This window comes from Helianthus annuus, chromosome 9 (genome assembly GCF_002127325.2).
Source record: "Helianthus annuus cultivar XRQ/B chromosome 9, HanXRQr2.0-SUNRISE, whole genome shotgun sequence".
In the NCBI taxonomy this organism is placed as follows: domain Eukaryota; kingdom Viridiplantae; phylum Streptophyta; class Magnoliopsida; order Asterales; family Asteraceae; genus Helianthus; species Helianthus annuus.
Genome location: NC_035441.2, coordinates 162,231,379 through 162,253,481, shown reverse-complemented (window position 1 = coordinate 162,253,481; position 22,103 = coordinate 162,231,379). Strand labels below are relative to the sequence as shown.

Sequence of the window (22,103 nt, the reverse complement as noted above, 5' to 3'; positions counted from 1 at the left end):
AGATGCTAAGTGATTACGACTGTGATATCCAATATCACGAAGGAAAGGCAAATGTAGTTGCAGATGCCTTAAGTCGTAAGTACCATGAGAAACAGAAACGAGTCCGTGCTCTGAGGTTAAATCTACAAATAGATTTAATGGCACAAATTAAAGAAGTTCAGAAAACAGCAATCCAAGACGATGCTGAAGGAATGAAAGGTTACCTAAAAGAATTAGAACAAGGAAATGATGGAATTTGGAAATTCCATAAGAAACGAATTTGGGTACCTAAGCAAGGAGAGTTAAGAAATAAGATTTTAGAAGAAGCTCATAAATCTAGGTATACTATGCATCCAGGAAACAATAAGATGTACCAAGATTTAAGGAATAATTTCTGGTGGATAGGAATGAAAAAGGATATAGCCGAATACGTATCCAAGTGCTTAACTTGTTCACAAGTTAAAGCTGAACACCAGAAACCTTCAGGACTACTACAACAGTTAGAAATGCCTATATGGAAATGGGAACTCATAACAATGGACTTTGTTACAAAGTTACCCAAAACCAAAAGAGGTAATGATGCGATTTGGGTAATCGTAGACCGATTAACCAAGTCAGCTCATTTCCTACCAATGAAAGAAACCTTTAGCATGGAAAGGTTAGCACAACTCTACGTGGACGAGGTAGTATCCCTACATGGAGTCCCGCTCTCCATTGTATCGGATAGAGATAGTCGTTTTACATCTCATTTCTGGACAAGTTTTCAGAAAGCAATGGGAACTCGACTAAATCTAAGTACTGCTTATCATCCACAAACAGACGGACAGAGTGAAAGGACAATACAAACGCTAGAAGACATGCTTCGAGCATGTGTAATTGACTTTAGTGGTAATTGGGATAGCCATTTGCCATTAATTGAATTCTCCTATAACAATAGTTATCATTCAAGTATCGAAGCTGCACCATTCGAAGCACTGTACGGACGTAAGTGCAGAACTCCAGTATGTTGGGCAGAAATCGGAGAAAGTCAATTATCAGGTCCTGAGATTGTACAAGAAACTACTGACAAGATAACTCAGATCAAGGAAAGACTGAAAACAGCTCGAGATCGTCAGAAAAGCTATGCAGACAATCGTCGCAAGCCGCTTGAATTCCAAGTAGGAGATAAGGTACTTTTAAAAGTTTCTCCTTGGAAAGGAGTAGTACGATTCGGTAAGAAAGGAAAGTTGAGTCCCAGATACGTAGGACCATTTCCAATAAGCCAACGAATAGGACCTGTTGCTTACCGCTTACAACTACCAGAAGAACTAGCTGGAGTACATGATGTATTTCATGTATCCAATCTCAAGAAATGTCTATCAGACGAATCCCTGGTAGTACCTCTTCAAGATGTAGAGGTGAACGAAAAATTAAAGTTTATAGAGAAACCACTACAGATCGAAGATAGAAAAGTCAAGTTTCTCAAACACAAACGACTGGTGTTGGTCAAAGTCAAATGGAATTCAAGAAGAGGACCAGAATACACTTGGGAGCTGGAATCAGAAATGAAGCGCAAATATCCTCATTTATTCCAATAAATCTCGAGGACGAGATTTTTCTTAAGGTGGGGAGGATGTAACAACTGTCACTAAAATCCATAATTAGGATGGTAATTAGCTATTAAGGAAACCCTAATTAAGAAACCCAAGTAATTCTGCACTAACCCTAAAATTTCCAGAACAATCAGAATCAGGATCAGGGCCCCTAAAACTCAGGGGGGGGATAAACCCTAGCCAACGATTATCTTAATAACTATCTGTCAAAATCGAATTTTAAGAAACTGTCGACTCATCCAGCCTACATGCACGAAGGGCTACCCTATGAAGTAGGGTGACCCCTCGCGTAGCGCGACGCCCATGGGGGTACCCCTCGCGCTACGCGACGGGGGTCAAATTTCGTATATAAATAGGGGTGTCTGGGACTTGAATTTGAGAGTTGAAACGACGTAAAACGTCAAAATACACGCTGAGTTATCAGCTATATACTACAGAAACACACACAGATCTCGAATCGCTGCCGCAATCAGGGTAATAACTCGATCGCTATTACGATTCAACATCCGATCGATTATAACTATCCAACGATAGTCCAGGTGCTGCTCAATTGAGCTTGTACTTTGATTATTCGTCGTGATTTCGACTTGAATATTAGAGTGCTGTTCGAATTCGGACTATGCTCTGTTATTCGTTGTGAATCCGATTGAATTATCGAGTATTGCACTGATTAATCGTTGTGAAGGTTTAATCTCGTGAATTGACGTAATTGCTGTATTAGTTACTAACCTGTGTGTGTGCATTATGTTAAATTAGGTTTAATCAAGGCTAATCAGTAGGCATTATCTATTTGCTCGTTAATCTGCAATGTGAGTCATTCTTCTTTTTAACTGTTTTCTCACAGTTTGTGAGTAAGTATTACAAAACTACAAATTATTTTCAAGGTTATAATTACAGGGATTAAGTCTTTGTAATCACCAAATTACAGCTGGTATGTGGGGTATTGTGCACATTACTATTTTTATCACTCTATGTGAGTGAGTATTACTCTATGTGAGTAATTATTACTCTGTGTGAGTAAACCGTCATTATTGGGGCGACGGGACCCAATAGTGGTATGACCACAGTCACAGATTCGGTCGAGTGACAAATACCCATTCTTGATAATTGGTTGATAGAAACATTGTAATCGCTCTTAATACTGTGATTTATAACTAACGGGTCGTTTTAGAAAACAGAATGATTCACTCAGTATTTCCCCGCTGACAAAACCTTTTTCAAACATGTTTCAGGTGATCTGTGTGATCCAGGAAAAGTGCAGTAAAGCACTACAAGCTCAGAGAAGTGACTCATTGTGAATAAATAAATAAAACATGTTTTGGAAAATAATGATTTCTGTGTGAAATCAACTGATTGTAAATGATGGGATTTTATCCCTAAAAACTTTGTGTAATATATTAAAACGAGCATATTTTTACGGTTAAAAGATCCTGTAATAAAAGACTTCCGCTGCCATTAGATACCACGGGTACCACACTGAAATCTGCTCGCGGACCCCGACTCCGTCCAGGGTGGGTCGGAGGCCGCGACAACCATAATAGTCGTGTATTACAAAGGTTAAATACTGAAAAACATGTAATAAACAAATTTATATATTATTAATATGAATGAAATTATGTATTACGTTACATATAACAATGTATAAATAATAATAATTTTTATCAATTGTGTATCTTTTAAATATAAGTTTTATTTAAACTAAATCTCTAAGACCTCAATTCTGTTTACAAAATTCATTATTTAAGTTGTTCTTTTTCTCTTTATTGGTAAAAAGCCAATTTTATTGGTATGATATAAATTAGATTTGTTATTCTTACTAATAATTATTATGCGAATTTAATTAATAAATAGTATTTGTAAAGTTATGATATAAGTTAAAGGTTTATGTATGATGAATAAAATCTTTTCGTTATTAAAGGTTAATTGACTATGTCACAAATGGGTATAAAATGAAATTAAGATATTTCTTAGCTCTATTAAATTGAAAACACATCATAAATCAGTGTAGCTACAAATCTTAATATTATCTCATCTATAAAACTCCAAAACGTTAAGTTCTCTCTGTCTATCATTTTAAACCCGAGTTCAATAAAATTTTAGTATTGTTGCGAGATAGTCCTCAGGTTAGTTACTCTTTTTTAGCTTTTATTTATATGTTAGAAAAACTCATATATTGATTTTATAGAATATCTCAGATATGGATAATGGTTTTTGTTTTTTTTTTTCCTTTTGTAATTTAAACTATTTTATTTTAAGAAGTACTAAAATCATAGTTTTTAATATTATAGATCAATGTAAATTTGTTAATCATAAATTAGAAATATATATTAATTATTGTATATTATTAATGAATTATCATAAATTAGAACTAGATATTAATTATTATATATCATAAATGAATTAAAGATGAAAATGTCATGTGACATTAATTGGAAGGGATGTTAGAGGAGAAAATGCCATGTGATATTAGAAGTATTCTTTTATTAGTATTAGATAAAGGGAGGTAACTTTTACGTCAATAAAATTGCATAATCCGGCGTAGCTTGATCAAAAGTTTCGCAAAGACGTAAAGTAATGGGACTCAACTTTTTTGTGGTCATTATGTTTCGGGTTATATTTTCACGTCAGCTACTCGATTCGCATTGGGTCAAACAACAATAACTCCAAAATAAAACTAAATAATCTTCATTTATTCAAACACCCGTTCTTATACATAAAAAAACTATATATGAACCCTCAAGTTTCATTTATATAAAAAATTATTTAAAGTCCCTTCTAGTTTAAAAACAATTATAAAAAATTACTAATAACCCAATTCTTCAAGTTTTTTTTTACCTCAATACGAAAATATGTATAAATTTATTTATACAATAAACTTGGTAGGTGCAGAGAATTTTTAGGCAGAATAATTAGGGGATCGGACCTATATAATTTTAAAAATTTTGCACTACTACAAAACAAAGCTTTAGACGGGGTGATATGGGTTTTAAGACGGTGTTTTCAACACCGTCTTAAAACACACCGGTTTAAAATCAAGTCTTATTAGACGGTGTTCAATTTGAACACCGGCTTAAACTTGATGAACACCGTCTTTTGGTGTTCAATTTGATCCCCATATTAAACTTGATGAACACCGTCTTTTGATATTATGTATAAATCGTTGCTGTTATCCTGTCGTCGCAATCGTCACTATTTCCCTGTCGTCGCTGATGCTTAAAAAACTTTTTTATTTTTTTGGTTTTCTTGTTTTTTCAATACAAACCTGCCAATTTCCGGTTCACGACACACAAAAACTAAATAAACATAAACTAACTAGAAGACGACCCGCCGCGGTGTGGCAGGGTATTTTATCTCTATTAGGTTGATAATGTTAGTTACAACAGGAACAATTTTAATATATGCAACAATATGAACTATTCTTTTGAGCCTTTTGAACGATAGATGCGTCTTGTGCTCATTGTTCAGTCCTTGTAGTGAGTGCGCTTTGTCTTTTGGTTTTATAATTTGGTTCACCTGTTTCAGGAAAGTTGTTACCTATATGTAAGCTCATGTGGCGAATTTTACTATAGACAATATATATGCAATTGATTTCTGATATTGGCCAATCAATGTATTACCTCGTGGATTTCCTTAAACTAATCTCAAGCGCTCAACGGGATGCTCGCTGTCTTCATTGTATCTGTCGCAGATTTTAGCATGGCCAAGTACAAGTACGAAAAACTTGACTGAGTGATCAAGTATGAAAGGGAGTGGCCTCTGTACTGATCCAGATAATGTAGGAAAGGGAGTGGCCCTTGGCAACATATTTTAAGCACACAAAATGTTAATACACAAGAGCAAATTAAGAAGAAATAATGTAACAAAAATAGTACACTAAAAAAATAAGTTCTACCGGATTGAAAATAAATCCGTTAGCACAATCACTTTGGCAAAAACCTGCAACAAAGAATAGGCATAAAAATGATCATCCCTTAACGCATAAGAATAAAGAACCATTTAATAAAGGTGATTAACAATGTGGAAGGTTAAAATTTGCATATGACAAACTACAAACAAATCATTTAACACATGGCCTTAAGAATGTGTAAGGTAAAGTGAGAGCATCTATTAAGTTAACCATAAGCTTGCCAAAATCAATAAGTTGAATTGGTATAGACTTGCAATACAATGTTGTATACACATCAAGTATCACAAATTCATCTCTTGAATCTATGGGCATGCACTTAAAAACCTAAATGATTTTCATGTGGTTTTAATAGATAAAGAAGAGGTTATTACAGATTTGCCCCTTGCCAACAAAGTCCGAGCTCTACTACGTGGATGCGAAAAAGCTTAGAATATTTTCCATCCATCTTCGAGCTCGAGTGTTGCTAATGTGTGTCTGACATATATCGGTCAAAGCAGTTAAAATTATAAGATTGATGCTGGTAGGTTATCTTGGCGAATCTGAAAGTACACCATAAACTTACAGCATCGTTTGTGACACGTAATATCATCGTTTGTGACAGGTAATATTGTTCGGTAAAACTCATTAATCTTGCGGAACCGCTATACATCACTGCTATTTAGATCGTTACACACCCCGAGGTCTGCTAACCGCTATAGCACTGCTATTGACTGTTTAGATCTTATCATAAAATATATACTCTAACAAAAGAGATTTAAAGTAAAAAAGTTACGCTTTTAAGAATTAGGATATTTGAATATTGCATATCCATTGTCATTCACCAAAGTTTACTAATAATGAAGTAGCAGTTGGATCGTTCTTTTTGATCAATGTGGAACAAACTCCAATTAGTTCTTGGAGTTCCTCAGCAAAATATTATAAATTTTCTTATAGACACGTAGTTTGAATATATTAATCCACATTGTAGATCAGTTTTACAAACTCTGCACATTCGTAACAACTTCCGAAAATTAATTAATGAACACATTAAAGTTGAAATTTATCTCCACCCAAGCAGGAGTCGAAGACGAACACTCAAAGCTGAGAACAATAACCTAAAGATAACTGAAATTAGAAACCTAGTTCGTACCTTTTGGAGCCCTAATCTCATACGGAAACTGTCGCTTGGGTTGTGGAGCCTTAATCTCGCTGACTTCGATTTGGGGAAGATCGGGGGTGAGGCGACGCGTCCAACGTAGTTCCGCCGCCGCCGTCAGATGTTCGCCGGCAAGTGTGAGGTGAGGGGTGAGGGGTGTTTGACTGGTCGGAGATGAACCCCGCAGAACAAGATGACCGGAGCATGGCTCCGCCGGTTATTATGGCCGCCGGAGCGTAATCAGAGGGAATGAGGGCAGAGGATAAGATCTTGTTTGAGGGTTTGATTTTGTGAAAATTGTTGAGTCTAGATTTGTGAAAATTCTTAAGTTCCTTTTTTTATGTTTTCTTGAATATTTTAATTAAAGTGTATGATATTTATAAGACGGTGTTCAAGACAACACGATGGTCATATGGATATTGATTTTAAGACGGTGTTATTGCTTTAACCCCGTCTAAAATAAAATTTCAACACCGTCTAATACTCCATTTTGTAGTAGTGTTGGACGAAAAATCGAAAAAATCAACACGCTCCAATAGGTGACACAACAATGAATCTGGTCACAAACCGTCGCAGACAAGAAATGGTGGTAACAAGCTAGCTCGGTAGCAAATTTAGAAACTGTTTTTTGGTCACTAAGTTCAACCACAAAGCTATTTCAGTCGTAAAACAGTCAGAATTTGATAAGAAAGGTTTTTGTGACGGAACAAATCATGCACAAATAGTCTTTAGTGAATGCTTTACGGTCAGTGGTTGTAGACGTGGAGTTTAGTAGTAATGTTTAAACTACAAACAACCAATAGGGATTTTTACATATTTCCCCCTCCTAAGCCTCCTTATTACATATTTCCCCAAGTCATAAAATCAATTACATATTTCCCCTTTTTTTTAGAAATTACCCAATTACCCTCTTAATAACCCATATGCGTAACAAGGCATCAGTGTATAACCCAAACCCTACACAAACAACATCAACGTTTTTCATCTTCATCAGGTATGTTTCTACAAAAAAATGTACATCTGCTTCTTCTTATTCGTACATCTGCCCCGTAATAGTTCAAAAAATCGAATCTTTACGCATATGATGTACACAGATGTTTTCGCTTCTGCTAGGGCAATATGAGTATGCGGACTTTGTAACATCCCTATTCATCTTGATTGTGATTGCAAAGCATGAATCCCTTCTCTTGAGCCACCGATTACTTCCTGGTTTCAGTTGTCTGGACACATTTACCTTTTTAGGGTATATAAGGTTATCAAATCCTTGGCACCATGCTTATTCTCTCTTTGATCATGTCTGTGTCATCTTTCAACCTGTTCTACCTTGTGCCCCTGTTTTGGCTATTTGGTGTTTGTTTAATTTTACTTTGTATATGAGTATAATATTTACTATATCAGGCTACACGAGAATTTATACATTGCCTTATGGCTTGCTTGACTTGTGCTGGTGGACTATGTTCTGTATTTCCCATTACATGGTACTATCGAATTCAGGATTTTGGTTATGGTCTCACTTGATAACTGGATGCACTGGTAATTGTTATCGAATCGTACTTACCGGAAAATGGTTAAGCACAAACAAGAACGGTCGAATCGTACTTACCGTATCGAGCGTCGAAACAGACCCAGATGTAAATATATAATATCTTTATTATTTAGCCGACGTCGTACGTAACGAGCGCGGGTCCGTATCGAGCGTCGAAACTTAATTAGTCGTTAATATATAATATGTTTATTATTTAGTCGAAGTCGTCCGTAACGAGCGTGGGTCAGTATCGAGCGTCGAAACAGACCCGGTCGTAAATATATAATATGTTTAATATTTAGTCGACGTCGTCCGTAACGAGCGTGGGTCCGCATCGAGCGTCGAAACAGACCCAATCATAAATATATAAGATGTTTATTATTTAGTCGACGTCGTCCGTAACGAGCGTGGGTCCATATTGATGCTCGATACGGAACTACGCTCGTTACAGACCTGTATAAAACATTGTTTTATAAATGATTTTGCCTTGACAAGAGTAACAAGTAGAACCGGGGTGATACTACATAATCTGGGTAAATATGTAATACATATTAGAATGGGGGAATATGTAAATATTCATTAAATAGTTCATTAAGGATAAATAGTCATAAACAAGAGTCATTTAAATGAAAAGGGGAAATATGTAATATATATGAGTTAGGGAGGGGAAATATGTAATTGATTTTATGGTTTGGGGAAATATGTAATAAGGAGGCTTAGGAGGGGGAAATATGTAAAAATCCCAATTTAAATGAAAAGGGGAAATATGTAATATATATGAGTTAGGGAGGGGAAATATGTAATTGATTTTATGGTTTGGGGAAATATGTAATAAGGAGGCTTAGGAGGGGGAAATATGTAAAAATCCCAACAAAATAATAAGGAAATTTTGGCAAATGATATAAGTTTATGGGTCAAGTTATTCTACAAAGTCTTCTAATTGTAAGAAGTGTAAGAAGGATTTATAGAGTGACAAGTGTCTAATAACCTAAAACTAAACCCACTACATCACCACCAAAAACCTAAACACCCACCCACCCCCACCCCCCCACCACCACCCAAAAACCTAACCCCCCCCTCCACCACCCCCCCCCCCGGCAAAAAAAAACTATACCTCACAAAAAAACCCCCAAAAAACCTAAACCCCCCCCCCACCCCCACCCCCACCCCCAAAAACCTAAAAAAAACCTAACCCCCCCCCCCAAAAAAAAAAAAAAAAAAAAACCTAACCCCCCACCCCCCAAAAACCTAAAAAAAATCTAAAAAAAAACTAAACACCCACCCCCACCCAAAAACCTAAACCCCCACCCCCTCGGCAAAAAAAAAAAAAAAAAAAATTAGGGTGGGTGATGTGTGGGGGGGGGGGTTAGGTTTTTGGTGGTGGTGGATGTTTAAGGTTTTTTTTTTTTTTTTTTTTTTGGTAGTGGGTTTTTTTGTGTAGTGGGTTTTTTTAGGTTATTGGACACTTGTCACTCTATAAATCCTTCTTACACTTCTTACAATTAGAATCCTTTGTATTTGATCCTAATCCATAAGTTTATAATTTAAATTGTAAATGGATTATAGTAGATGAGAGTGGTGGAAATATCCCATTAAATCAGGAGTATCCTAATTTTTTTACCTAATAAATACCTAATAGATTTGTCTTCGTCTTTTTTTTAATAGTTTGAAATCGTTCCATCAAATCTTCGTCTTTTACTTTATGAAAAAAAAAAATCCTTTTCGACCGCAAAAATATGTCATTGTTCAAAAATTCCGGACCCATTCAATTGCGTAAATCCGTCTTGATAAGCATCAATTTCGAAAAATATCTTTCAAAGGTTGCGGTTGCAACCGAAAAACCAAAGCTAGCTCCATTACCCGATAAACCAAAGGACAGGAACTATGTGTTCCCATTTCAACCATAAGACGCGCAAAATCACTTATTCTGTTATTTGGGCTTTATTAGTTATTACAATTTAGGCTTAATTATCATAAAACTAATTATTTGGGCTTTGTTACCAAACAACTTTTGGGCTTAATGAATAATATCAAGTTTCATAATTTTCTCTTAGGGGTATCATCGTATATGTTTTGGTGTATGCTATGTATAAAACCGAAAAAAAAAATTACACTACGAATACGGGGTTGAGCCGTAACCTGTGTTACGGCTCATTCTACATTGGTTCCGCCCCTGGTAGATGATTTCGACTTATTAAATTTTAAAAATGAGCCAATATAAACTATAACGATTTCCGTCAAATGGGTTAGAAAACTTGGAACAAAAGTAAAACGGGCAAAAAGAATTTTGAATTCTACACAAGCACTTAAGTTATTTAATTAACAATAAACTATTATTTAAAATAAGTATTATAATATTCACACTTAACACAACATATAGTTATTTGCAAGCTTAGAAAATAGATTAAAAAAGTGATGATTAGTCAAATATAATAACATAACAATTACATGTATGGCACTAAGTACCAACGCCTATAAAATCCCTTCAATCTTCCCAATTTGAGGCATCCCACCAACTGAATCCAAAGTCTACAACATGAAGAACCAAAACATGAAGATTTGCATGTTTGCCATTTTGACATTTGTGCTTGTGTGGTTTTTGCAACATGAAGGTGTCAATGCCACCAGAGGAATGCGACAGCGTGGTGGCTCGAGGCTGTTGAAAGAGACGTTTTACCCGAGATATGGAGAGACTTTCCCAAGTGCGTTACCGTATAGGAAAACCTCTACTATCTTCAATGTTTTATCTTTTGGTGCCAAAGGCGATGGAACAACTGACGACACAAAGGTAATAGCAGATTATATTGTACTTAGAGTGTTGTTCCGTTGTGCTTCACAACGAGGACAATTTGATTTAAGTTTAGTAAGATTAAATAATGATTGCTGTCACATTTAAAGTGAGGTTAAACCTATTTGTGAAACTGCATGAAGAAAGTTTATAAGATGTGATGTATTGGTATAATAAAAAGGTTAATATCATAAACATTAACACGTTATTTCATTTTTCATGAAAAAAAATCATCAACATAATTTTGGCATATAAAAGTCTATGCAATTGGAATAATTAACACGGAAATATCTCTCGACTCAATATTGTTGTATCTTGTCTATAATGCATGTACTTTTGCAAAAAAATATATAAAACGAAAAATTTATGAAATGTTATTCGGACGAAATTAAGTAGTAATGAAACATTTTTTAAAAATTTATTTTTTCACCACTACATGTGTTTTAGAAAAGTTTAAGGAATTTAATATAGCAAATTAAAATTGGATTTATTTGCATTTTTTGTGTTTTTTTAATATGTGCACAAGCTTTTATATGCCAAATCATGTTGAGTGACTTTCTAACGAAAAATAAGAAACCCTATTGGGTATTTATGACATTAAACCAATAAAAAAATATAAACTTAATAGAACTTTATAAGAAAATATTGTATCTTAATTAATGATGATGATGAGTTTGCAGGCATTTGAAGCAGCATGGCTAGCTGCTTGTAAGCTGGAGGCATCAACTATGGTTGTGCCAAAAGGCTCAGTCTTTTTAATCAAACCCATATCATTCTCAGGACCCAATTGCGAATCAAACATCGTTTTTCAGGTGAACTTTACTCAATCTCGAGCTTCATCTCATTTGTTCATGAGAGTTTGCTGATTAACTTGTTGCTTTGACAGTTAGATGGCACGATCATAGCTCCAAAAAGATCCGGAAGCTGGGAATCTGGCCTCCTTCAATGGCTCGAGTTCACAAAGCTAAACGGGATAACCATCCGTGGAACTGGTGTTATTGACGGGCAAGGCTCGGGATGGTGGAGCGAGTCTGGCACTAAACCAACAGTAAGAACTACCCCACAAATTTTATTAATAAAAAGAATAGCCACTAGCCTATACCAGGATAATTTAAGTCCATAATAATAGTAATATGCACACTTCAATGCATGCTGCTTAGAATGTATTCTACCAATGTTTCCTAATAAAACACCTAAGTTATTAACTCTATATAAATATATATACACACAGGCGCTCAGGTTTTATGGGAGCTCTGATGTGACGGTAACGGGCATAACGATACAAAACAGTCAACAAACACACCTCAAGTTCGATAACTGCCAATCTGTACAAGTTTTCGAAGTCACTGTTTCGTCCCCAGGTGATAGCCCAAATACAGACGGAATTCACTTGCAAAACTCTCAAGATGTAACCATCCATAGCACCAAACTTGCTTGTGGTATATATTTGCGACAATCCAAAAATTAACACATGTTTATACATATTTGTTGTAACATATATTGATATAATTGGTGTTTTAAATAATTCAACAGGCGATGATTGCGTTTCGATACAAACAGGATGTTCAGGCGTAAACATACAAAATGTGGATTGTGGACCGGGACATGGAATAAGCATCGGGAGCCTCGGCAAAGATAACACGAGAGCTTGTGTATCGAATATTACGGTTCGTGATACAAAGATCCATGACACAATGACTGGAGTAAGAATAAAGACATGGCAGGTAAAAAATAGTTAGTTCTTTGTATAGGACTGGGAGTTGGATAATAGTTCAAAATAAATAAAAAATGTTAATTTCATAGTTGGAATAATTTCAGGTGAATTGCCTAAATTATTGGGTCTTTTTTGGTTGTGACCCACCAACTTTGAAATATTGTTACATAACTAGCAATGATTTTGTTTCTAAAGCAGGATTTTAGATGGTTGGAAAGTCTTAATTGATCTCAGCTCGTCCTACACGTCTAATTTCAACTTATTATTATTATTATTATTAATAACCTAATTTCGCTAACAAAATTGAAAGTGGCTCCGTTTAATTTGGACTATAGGTGGTAAAAGAGTCGGGGCAGATATACGTATGTTATACAATGATAACAACATGTTTTAGCTAGGGCGAGTAAAAAAATGGTGGTTGAGTATACGCATATATTATATAATTTTAAAAAACTATTATCACAACAACCATCTTTTTTAAAGAAGATTTGGGATGTTGCAAATTTCATGTATATAATGAAAGACTTTTATTTCATACAACATTACAACTGTTATAATTATTTTTATTTTCTTTTTGTAATAACTTTTATAACAAAGCAATTGGGCAAGTTACATTGAGCAACCAAATGATTCAACTCATCTTTCTGTCTCAACCATTGGCAGGGTGGTTCCGGCTCGGTGCAAGGAGTGACATTTTCCAACATTCAAGTTTCAAAAGTCGAAACTCCAATCATCATCGATCAATACTACTGCGATGGGGGCAAATGCCAAAACAAGTCATCATCAGTGGCTCTTTCAGAGATATCTTACGAGAACATAAGAGGGACATATACTCGAAACCCTGTTCGACTTGCATGCAGTGAGAGCACACCATGCACAGATGTTAATCTAGATACTATTCAACTACAACCGCTACAACAAAATGAAGAAATAGGCAAACCCTTTTGTTCCAATGCCTATGGAGAACTCAAAACAAGCACTACCCCTCCAATAGATTGCTTGATGGCAGCTAAGCCATCCGAAAAACAATCTCGAAACAACTATGATTTATGCCAAAATTGATGTTATTGTTGTCTATCTGTAATGGAGATCATATGCATTAATTAGATATGTTATACTAGATATATATGTGAAACATCATGTATGAGACAAGTTTGACACCGAATTTACTGTGTTTGCATACCTCAGCTTTATACTGTAATGTAATCTTAGTTTGCAAGATATAAACATTTTCAGTCATTAGTACAATGTTATTTTTATCTTGTTTATAAAATGCAGCTTCCTTGTATTGCTAAAAAAATTGGTCACAACCATGTTTCAAGTTGTCCATGATAAATTTTGTAGCATTCTTATGGTTGGATGTTAATACACTAAACCCTGTAGCATTAATGAAATTTCATTCTTAACCGTTTAGTTATTAAAATAATATATATAAATAAGAGTAAATTACAAAAATCGTCTTTATGTATGTCACTTATTACAAACTAAGTCCTTTATCTTCAATAATTACAAAAAACGTACTCGATGTTTGCAAACCCTTGCAAGTTATGTCCTTTAGCCCTAACTTAGTTATTTTTTTGTGATTAAATCTGACCAAATGGACCCCACATGAGGGTATTTTGGTCATTTTACTCTCATGTGGGATCCATTTGGTCAGAGATTTAACCATAAAAATTAACTGAGTTATGGCTAAAGGACATAACTTGCAAGAGTTAGCAAACATCGAGTACGTTTTCTGTAATTATTGAAGACAAAGGACATAGTTTGCAATAAGTGACATACGTAAATGACGAATTTTGTAGTTTACTCTATAAATAATTAAAGAATTTTAGATGGGTGTTACACATGACAACAATATTATTAGTTACCAATAAAAACTCGTTATGAGTAACTAATTAAAACAATCTCTGGTTACAAATTATCTTACCCAACCTCACCATTGACATGTTTGATCCTTTTTACAAACTAGCTGCAATACGTCAGAGTTTTTTAAATTATGTGTCAACTACACAAAGTTGAATAACACAAATAGTCACAACCATAACATATATAAAACATCTCATATTATTAAAACATTATTCAACCATATCTTTTATGTTGCTCGTGATTTAGAGGACAATGTTTATCAATTTGTCTGTTCTTTTGAAATTTCAAAGCGTTTTTAAAGGTTATAATTGTTGGAGTTCATTTACATTTTGTTGGGATTCATTTAATTGTGCAGCGGATAAACCCAAACCAGGCATATTTGGTGTTAATGTGAAAGTGATATTGAATCACCGATAGGAAATAAGAATATGAACAAAGAGGATTGAAAGTGAACGAGAATAAGCAAATGATCGGACAAAGATTATGGCGGGATAATCTGTCTTGGTAACTATAAAAGTTACCGGTTATTACATATATATAGGTGTAAGAATGGCGGTTGTTTTTGGCGGCAATAACTGTCAAAGACAGTTTGAATTTACCCGCACAGGATCCGACCCACCATTCATTACATGATCATCCGGAATTATACTAACTAATCACTACATAATTGTACATATAACAGAACATAATAATTAAGTTTAATATTCATAATTAACATCCTCCCCTAAACTTGATTATGGTTTCATCTTCATCATCACGCTCTTGTTTGCCTCGTCCACCGCCTTACGTGCTTCATTAAAATTGAAGCGACGGCGTTTCTTGTGCAGTCGCCAAGACCCTTCCCAGCTATTCCCTGCATACAACGCGTAATGTTCTGTCGTTCCTTCTTCCTGCATCGGACCATTAACACTTTTACATTTTCTTCCTTGTTCATTTCCTGCTGATGGATCTTCTTGTTGTTCAACCATTTCTTTATCTTGCACCTTTTGTTGTACCGATTTGAACTTATAATAATACACAAGAACATCTAAATACATAGCGTAGATGATTCTAACAAAATCACCGTCTTGATACTCAAAACCGAGATCTTTCGCGATGGCCGGCCACAGGTTGTCAATGGTGACTTCTTGATAGCCTCCATCTTTTTCAACCATAATATAAAGGCTGAGTAAATCTATTCTTCTTCCATCATTGAGTACCGGTGGTATAGATCTTGAGGTTATTCCCAGTTTCTCTTTCAGAAACCAACCCACCATTATCTCGAACTTCATTTCAAGATCATGTTTGTATTTAAATACAAAATCACGATCATCAATCATGTCTAATAGGGCTTTACAGTCAGAGAATTCCTTGAATTCTAGTTCCCTTATGATCATTCGACTCCAATCAAATTCATTTTCGTTCGAAACATTTAAGGTTTCGAAGTATGAATCTAAATAGTCATTCTTATACTTTTCGTTCACATCATTCAAGTTCTGGACTTTTTGTATTTCCCTCTTCCCTAATTCTTCTTCTTTTGATAAACCGGTGATCTCATTTATTGTATTTATAACGGGCGTCGAAAACATCGGGTAAATTCTACAAGTGTCACCATTTTTCTTGACGGTGAAACCTTGCAATGATAACTGTTTCATACTTAAAACATTTCTGTCCAATTCAGGGGTATAAAAAACGCTTTGTATCTTCAGTTTTTCATTATTAGACTTAACTTCGACACACCCTATACCCCGGATGAACAGAAAATCATTTTCACCGGTCGTCGTGTCAACACCAACCAAGTGCTTAATTCGTTTAAAAATGTTTACATTACCGGCGTAGTGATGAGAGAACGAGTTATTGACATACCAGATGTCATCCCACTGACCGCCTTCTGTGCCGGTCACTATCATTTCACTCCGATCTCCTGCATCCATCCTGTGTGTTTGGATTCCGGCATTAACCGCTTGGTTAATCAGTTGTGTTGCTTCATCATGCTCTTTTGATTTACATGAATAGATCTGATGTCCTGGACGGTGGCAGTAAAAACACAGTTTTACCCTTCGTTTGTTCTTGGCCCCTTCATGTTGTTCATCATAACAGTGTTGACATGGTAGTGTTGAAGATGAAACAGCGATTTCTGTAGGATTTCTGAACGTGGCTCTGATACCACTTTGTTGGAGTTCATTTACATTTTGTTGGGATTCATTTAATTGTGCAGCGGATAAACCCAAACCAGGCATATTTGGTGTTAATGTGAAAGTGATATTGAATCACCGATAGGAAATAAGAATATGAACAAAGAGGATTGAAAGTGAACGAGAATAAGCAAATGATCGGACAAAGATTATGGCAGGATAATCTGTCTTGGTAACTATAAAAGTTACCGGTTATTACATATATATAGGTGTAAGAATGGCGGTTGTTTTTGGCGGCAATAACTGTCAAAGACAGTTTGAATTTACCCGCACAGGATCCGACCCACCATTCATTACATGATCATCCGGAATTATACTAACTAATCACTACATAATTGTACATATAACAGAACATAATAATTAAGTTTAATATTCATAATTAACATCTTTTGAAATTTCAAAGCGTTTTTAAAGGTTATAATATCATATTACTCACTAGCTACATTATAAATTTTATTATATTTTTGTGTTAGACATTACCATCTTTTGTACTTGTAGTCTTTTTCGATAATTTACTATATTAAACGTTTGAGATTTATCATTTTCATGTTTTATGTTGGGAAGTAAAACAAAAGTTTATACATTTAAATTAGTTATAGATCGTCGATTGCCTTTCTTATGTCTTGAACCACTAAAACTTAACAAATTGGGCATTTGGTCTAGTGGTATGATTCTCGCTTTGGGTGCGAGAGGTCCCGAGTTCAATTCTCGGAATGCCCCTAATACTTTATAGATTATTTGTTTTATTCTCAAGTTCATTTATTTAGTCTCCCTTTAAATCATAAGTTCTTTTATAATTTTTTTTGTTCCATTCCCAAATCTTATTATTAGATTCCCCTTCAAATCATGATGTGTACTGTCCATCAATAAATACGTTTTCTCTTAAAGCTCATATCCTAATTGACTTGTATCCTCATCTTTTATCGTTATTATTAAATGGTTATGTTCATCAAATAAGAACGTGTGTCGATGCTCATCATCATTCTTCATCAACTGACCATAATAGACACTAGTGAGTCATTTTCGCATTGCCATCCATCTCATGAGCGCTCATCAATAACAGAAGATGTACTACTGTCATCTAAGATAATTCATTAAGTCTTATATTGACTGATACCACAATAATTTAAGGGGTCATCGCAACATACACAGGGGGGGGGGGTCGGGGCACTTGCGTAATGTACTTGAAATTCTACCAATCATGCATTGTGTAATGTTATTGGCAAAATGAAGAAAATCGATCGTGGTTTATTATATTTTTTATTTCCCTAATCGTATTTTTTCTAGTTTTTAGTTTATTTTTATGTATGTTTTGATTTATTATTTAAAATGCTTTACATAGTTTAAATTAAAAAGCTTTATTTATTTTTGAAAAAAAGGTAGTTTAAGGTATTAGATGGAGTGTGTGGTGTGGTATGAAGGTCAAGTGGCCTTTCCACTCTACCAACTCCAACACACTACCCAATTTAGGGTACCAGAATAGGTGTTGATGGTGTCACCAATTCGTGTACCCTACCAAAAACTCAAATTGGCAAGTGGTGCCACCTCTAAAAGATGTCCTACTAATTATAACTTGTTTTAAAATAAAGAGGTATACTATTTATTAAAGAGTCGTGTGGACAAATTAGACACACTGTTAAAAGAATAACTAAGCTCAAATAGCTAACATCACATTATGTCTATCAAAGGGTCTTTGGTCTAATGGTATTAAAGTATTATTAAAATATTATCACTTTCTACGTTGTACGGGTTTATGTCTCATGGTTAACAAAAGGTATAGATTTTAGAGAATGTGTGAATTAACTATTTTGTCTCATGATACCCAGAGCCGGCCCAATGGGCTTCCCACCCTAGGCACAAGCCTAGGGCCACCCAAAACAAAAGGCCTCCAATTTTGTTGAGGGTTCCTCATATACTAGGCCCAATTTTTTTAATTTTAAACTAAACTAAGAAGCCCAAAGAATAGGCCTGCACGTCTAAGAAGAAAATAAAGGCCCAAATCTTCTCTCACAAACAAAAAATAAAGAATCGTCTGGAACAAGATCAAGTCGCCGCCTGGAACATGGAAAGTCTGGAACATGGAAAGTCGTCTGAAACGTCGCCTAAATCGTCGATTGACAGGTATTAACGTCTATATCTTCTTCTCCATTCACTTTATTCAGTCATCAATCAAACAAATTAACAACCTTACAAACCCCTCAGTGCTTGATTTCTGTTCTCGATTGATATCTGTTCTCGATTGATATCTGTTCTCAGTTCTCGGAATCTTGATTTGTGGGCCACGTGGAATATCAGTCTCGATTGTTATCTGTTCTCGATTGAATTCTCGATTGATATCTGTTCTCGATTGAATTGTGGCAGACGTGGAATATCAGTCCAGAAGTTCTCGGAAGTCGGAACTGAATGCCATAGACTCAGATTTGCTTTTTTCAAATTGTTGGAATATCTTCTTCTCCACTCGGAAGTCGGAACTCAGGTTAGATATCTGATTTTTTTTCTTGAATTAATTTGTTGTTTAGGGAATTAGGGTTTATTCAGTTATTATTCTTTCATAATTTGCTTTTTTCCTTAATCAAGGTGTTGTTTAGGGAATTAGGGCTTATTCTTCTATCATAATTTGCTATTTTTCTGAATAATTTTTTTGTTTAGCGAATTAGGGCTCATTATCCATCTCTTAAATAGATTTATATTGTAGCAATGTCAAATCGAATTCGAACTTTTGAATCCGGTCATTCAAAAAGGCTAAAAAAACGTAAACAAGAAGCTTTAATTGAATCACAAAAGGGAGCACTTCTAAAATTTTGTACGCCTACAACAAGTCAACCTACAAACGATAGTGATACACCTACAAATAACGAACCTACAAACGATAGTGATACACCTATAACAAGTCAACCTACAAACGATATTGATACACCTACAAATAATGAACCTACAAACGATAGTGATACACCTACAAATAATGAACCTACAAACGACGGAAAACCTACAAATGATGAATTTACAACCGATGAATTACCTATAAATTTTGTTGATCCAAGTCAATGGAATAATATTAGTATTGTTCTAAGAGATATACTCGTAGAAAAAGGTCCGATTAAAATTCATGATTACGATTTTCCACAAGATGAACACTCAAGAAGCTTTAATACATCTCACTATATGCGAACATTACCAAATGGTGAAACGCTAGAAAGAAAATGGTTGATTTATTCTATAGATTTGGATAGAGCGTTTTGTTTTTGTTGTAAATTGTTTAACGTGAATCATTGTACTAGTAGCTTAGCTAAAGAAGGTAATAACGATTGGAAAAATATTAATAGTAAATTAAAAGAACATGAAAAAAGTAAAGTACATATTAACAATATGAGAACATGGATGGAACTAGAGATAAGATTGGCGAAAAATAAGACAATCGATAAACAAAATCAAAATCAATTAAATAAAGAAAAAGAACATTGGAGAAATGTGCTAAAAAGAATTATTGCCCTTGTAAAGAGTCTTGGTACACATAATTTAGCATTTCGTGGGGCAAATGAACAATTGTATGAAGAAAACAATGGTTTATTTTTAGCCGGTATTGAGATGATTGCAGAATTTGACCCGATAATGCAAGAACATGTTAGACGCATACAAAATAAAGAAATTCATAATCATTATCTTGGACCCAGAATGCAAAATGAACTAATACATTTATTATCAAATGAGGTCAAAACAAGAATTATTAAAAAGGTTAAAGAAGCTAAATATTTTTCAATTATTCTTGATTGCACACCCGATATAAGCCACAAAGAACAAATGTCCATTATCTTACGATGTTTAGATATTTCGTCAACTTCAATAGATACTTTTTAGAATTTTTAATAGTGAATGATACAACCGGTAAAGGTCTTTTTAATTCTATTACTGAGGAACTTAATAGAATAGGACTTAATGTGGATGACATTAGAGGCCAAGGTTATGATAATGGTTCAAATATGAAAGGAAAACATAAGGGAGTACAAAAACGATTGTTAGAAGTTAATCCTAGAGCCTTTTATGCTCCATGTGGTTGTCATAGTTTAAATTTAGTTATTTCTGATATGGCTAGCGCTTGTGACAAAGTTCAAGATTTTTTTGGAACCATACAACGTATTTGTTCTATTTTTGCATCATCCACTAAAAGATGGAAAATTTTACAAGATAATATACCATATTTAACTCTTAAATCATTATCACAAACACGTTGGGAAAGTCGATTAGAAAGTGTTAAAGCAATTAGGTTTCAAGCTCCAAAACTAAGAGATGCATTAATGGATTTGTATCGTGATAGTACTGAGGCAAATGTTAAAAGTGAGGCTAAATCTTTAGTTGAAAATGAGTTGGAAAAATTTGAATTTTTATTAGCGATGGTTATTTGGTATGAGGTTTTACATGCTATTAATGTAGTTAGTAAAAACTTACAATCAAAAGATATGTGTATAGATATTGCTATAAAACAACTAGATGGACTTATTATTTATTTTAAAAAGTTTAGGGATGAAGGATTTGAAAATGCTATGATTGAGGCTAAAGAACTTGCTTTAAAGATGGGCATTGAACCTAGTTTTCGTGAAAAACGTGTTATTCGTAGAAATAGAAGATTTGATGAAAATGTTGATAATGAGACTTTGAAAACTCCTATTGATTGTTTTAGAACGGATTACTTTTTATACATAGTAGATCAAGCTAGTGTTTCACTCGAAAGTAGATTTGCTCAGTTTAAAGAGTTCGAACAAATTTTTGGTTTTTTGTTTAGTATAAAAAAGTTAAAATCTTTAGATCAAAAAATTTTAAAAGAGAAGTGCATTTATCTGGAAAAGTTTTGGAACTATGATAATCATATTGATATTGATGGTTTAGATTTATTTGACGAACTAAAAATGCTAAGAGACATTATACATGTAGAATCTGACACACTTACCAATATATTAACTTATATTAAAAACTTTAATTCTTTTCCAAATGCATATATCGCCTATAGAATTGTGTTAACCATTCCTGTAACCGTTGCTACAGCAGAACGTAGCTTTTCCAAATTAAAACTAATAAAAAATTACTTAAGATCTACAATGTCACAAGAAAGATTAAACGGTTTAGCTATTATGTCAATCGAAAAAGATTTTTTAGAAGAACTTGATTACGATAATTTTATCAAAGAATTTGCCTCGGTTAAAGCTAGAAAAGTAGATTTTATTTAAACATACTATAATTATAGAAAACATATTACTTTAAAAAAAAATTTTAACTACGCCAATTATAAACTTTTTTTAGTTTATAATTGCCGATCTCAAGCCCGGATAAAGGAGGAGGGTTTTGTTATTAACTATGTTGAAAACGATAATTTTGCAAAAGGGCCACCACTTCGTAGTTCGATTAGGGCCTCCGAAAACGTAGGAACGGCT

At 34.4% G+C, this 22,103-nt stretch overlaps 2 protein-coding genes and 1 non-coding gene across 3 annotated transcripts; all 3 read left to right on the top strand.

The window, feature by feature from the left end:
- Positions 1-10,659: 10,659 nt before the first annotated feature.
- Positions 10,660-13,888, top strand: LOC110879304 (polygalacturonase At1g48100). The gene is made up of 6 exons (XM_022127737.2): positions 10,660-10,926; positions 11,607-11,738; positions 11,813-11,974; positions 12,158-12,365; positions 12,460-12,650; positions 13,304-13,888. The coding sequence occupies exons 1-6, from the start codon at positions 10,675-10,677 to the stop codon at positions 13,700-13,702; spliced, it is 1,344 nt and encodes a 447-aa protein (XP_021983429.1). The 5' UTR covers positions 10,660-10,674; the 3' UTR covers positions 13,703-13,888.
- Positions 13,889-17,328: 3,440 nt separating this feature from the next.
- TRNAP-UGG lies at positions 17,329-17,400 on the top strand. Its single transcript has one exon. It is a non-coding gene; the product is annotated as a tRNA-Pro (tRNA).
- Positions 17,401-19,377: 1,977 nt separating this feature from the next.
- LOC110876647 (zinc finger MYM-type protein 1-like) lies at positions 19,378-21,899 on the top strand. The gene is made up of 2 exons (XM_022124812.1): positions 19,378-20,480; positions 20,525-21,899. Exons 1-2 carry the CDS (start codon positions 19,378-19,380, stop codon positions 21,897-21,899), a joined length of 2,478 nt encoding a protein of 825 aa, XP_021980504.1.
- Positions 21,900-22,103: the final 204 nt, after the last annotated feature.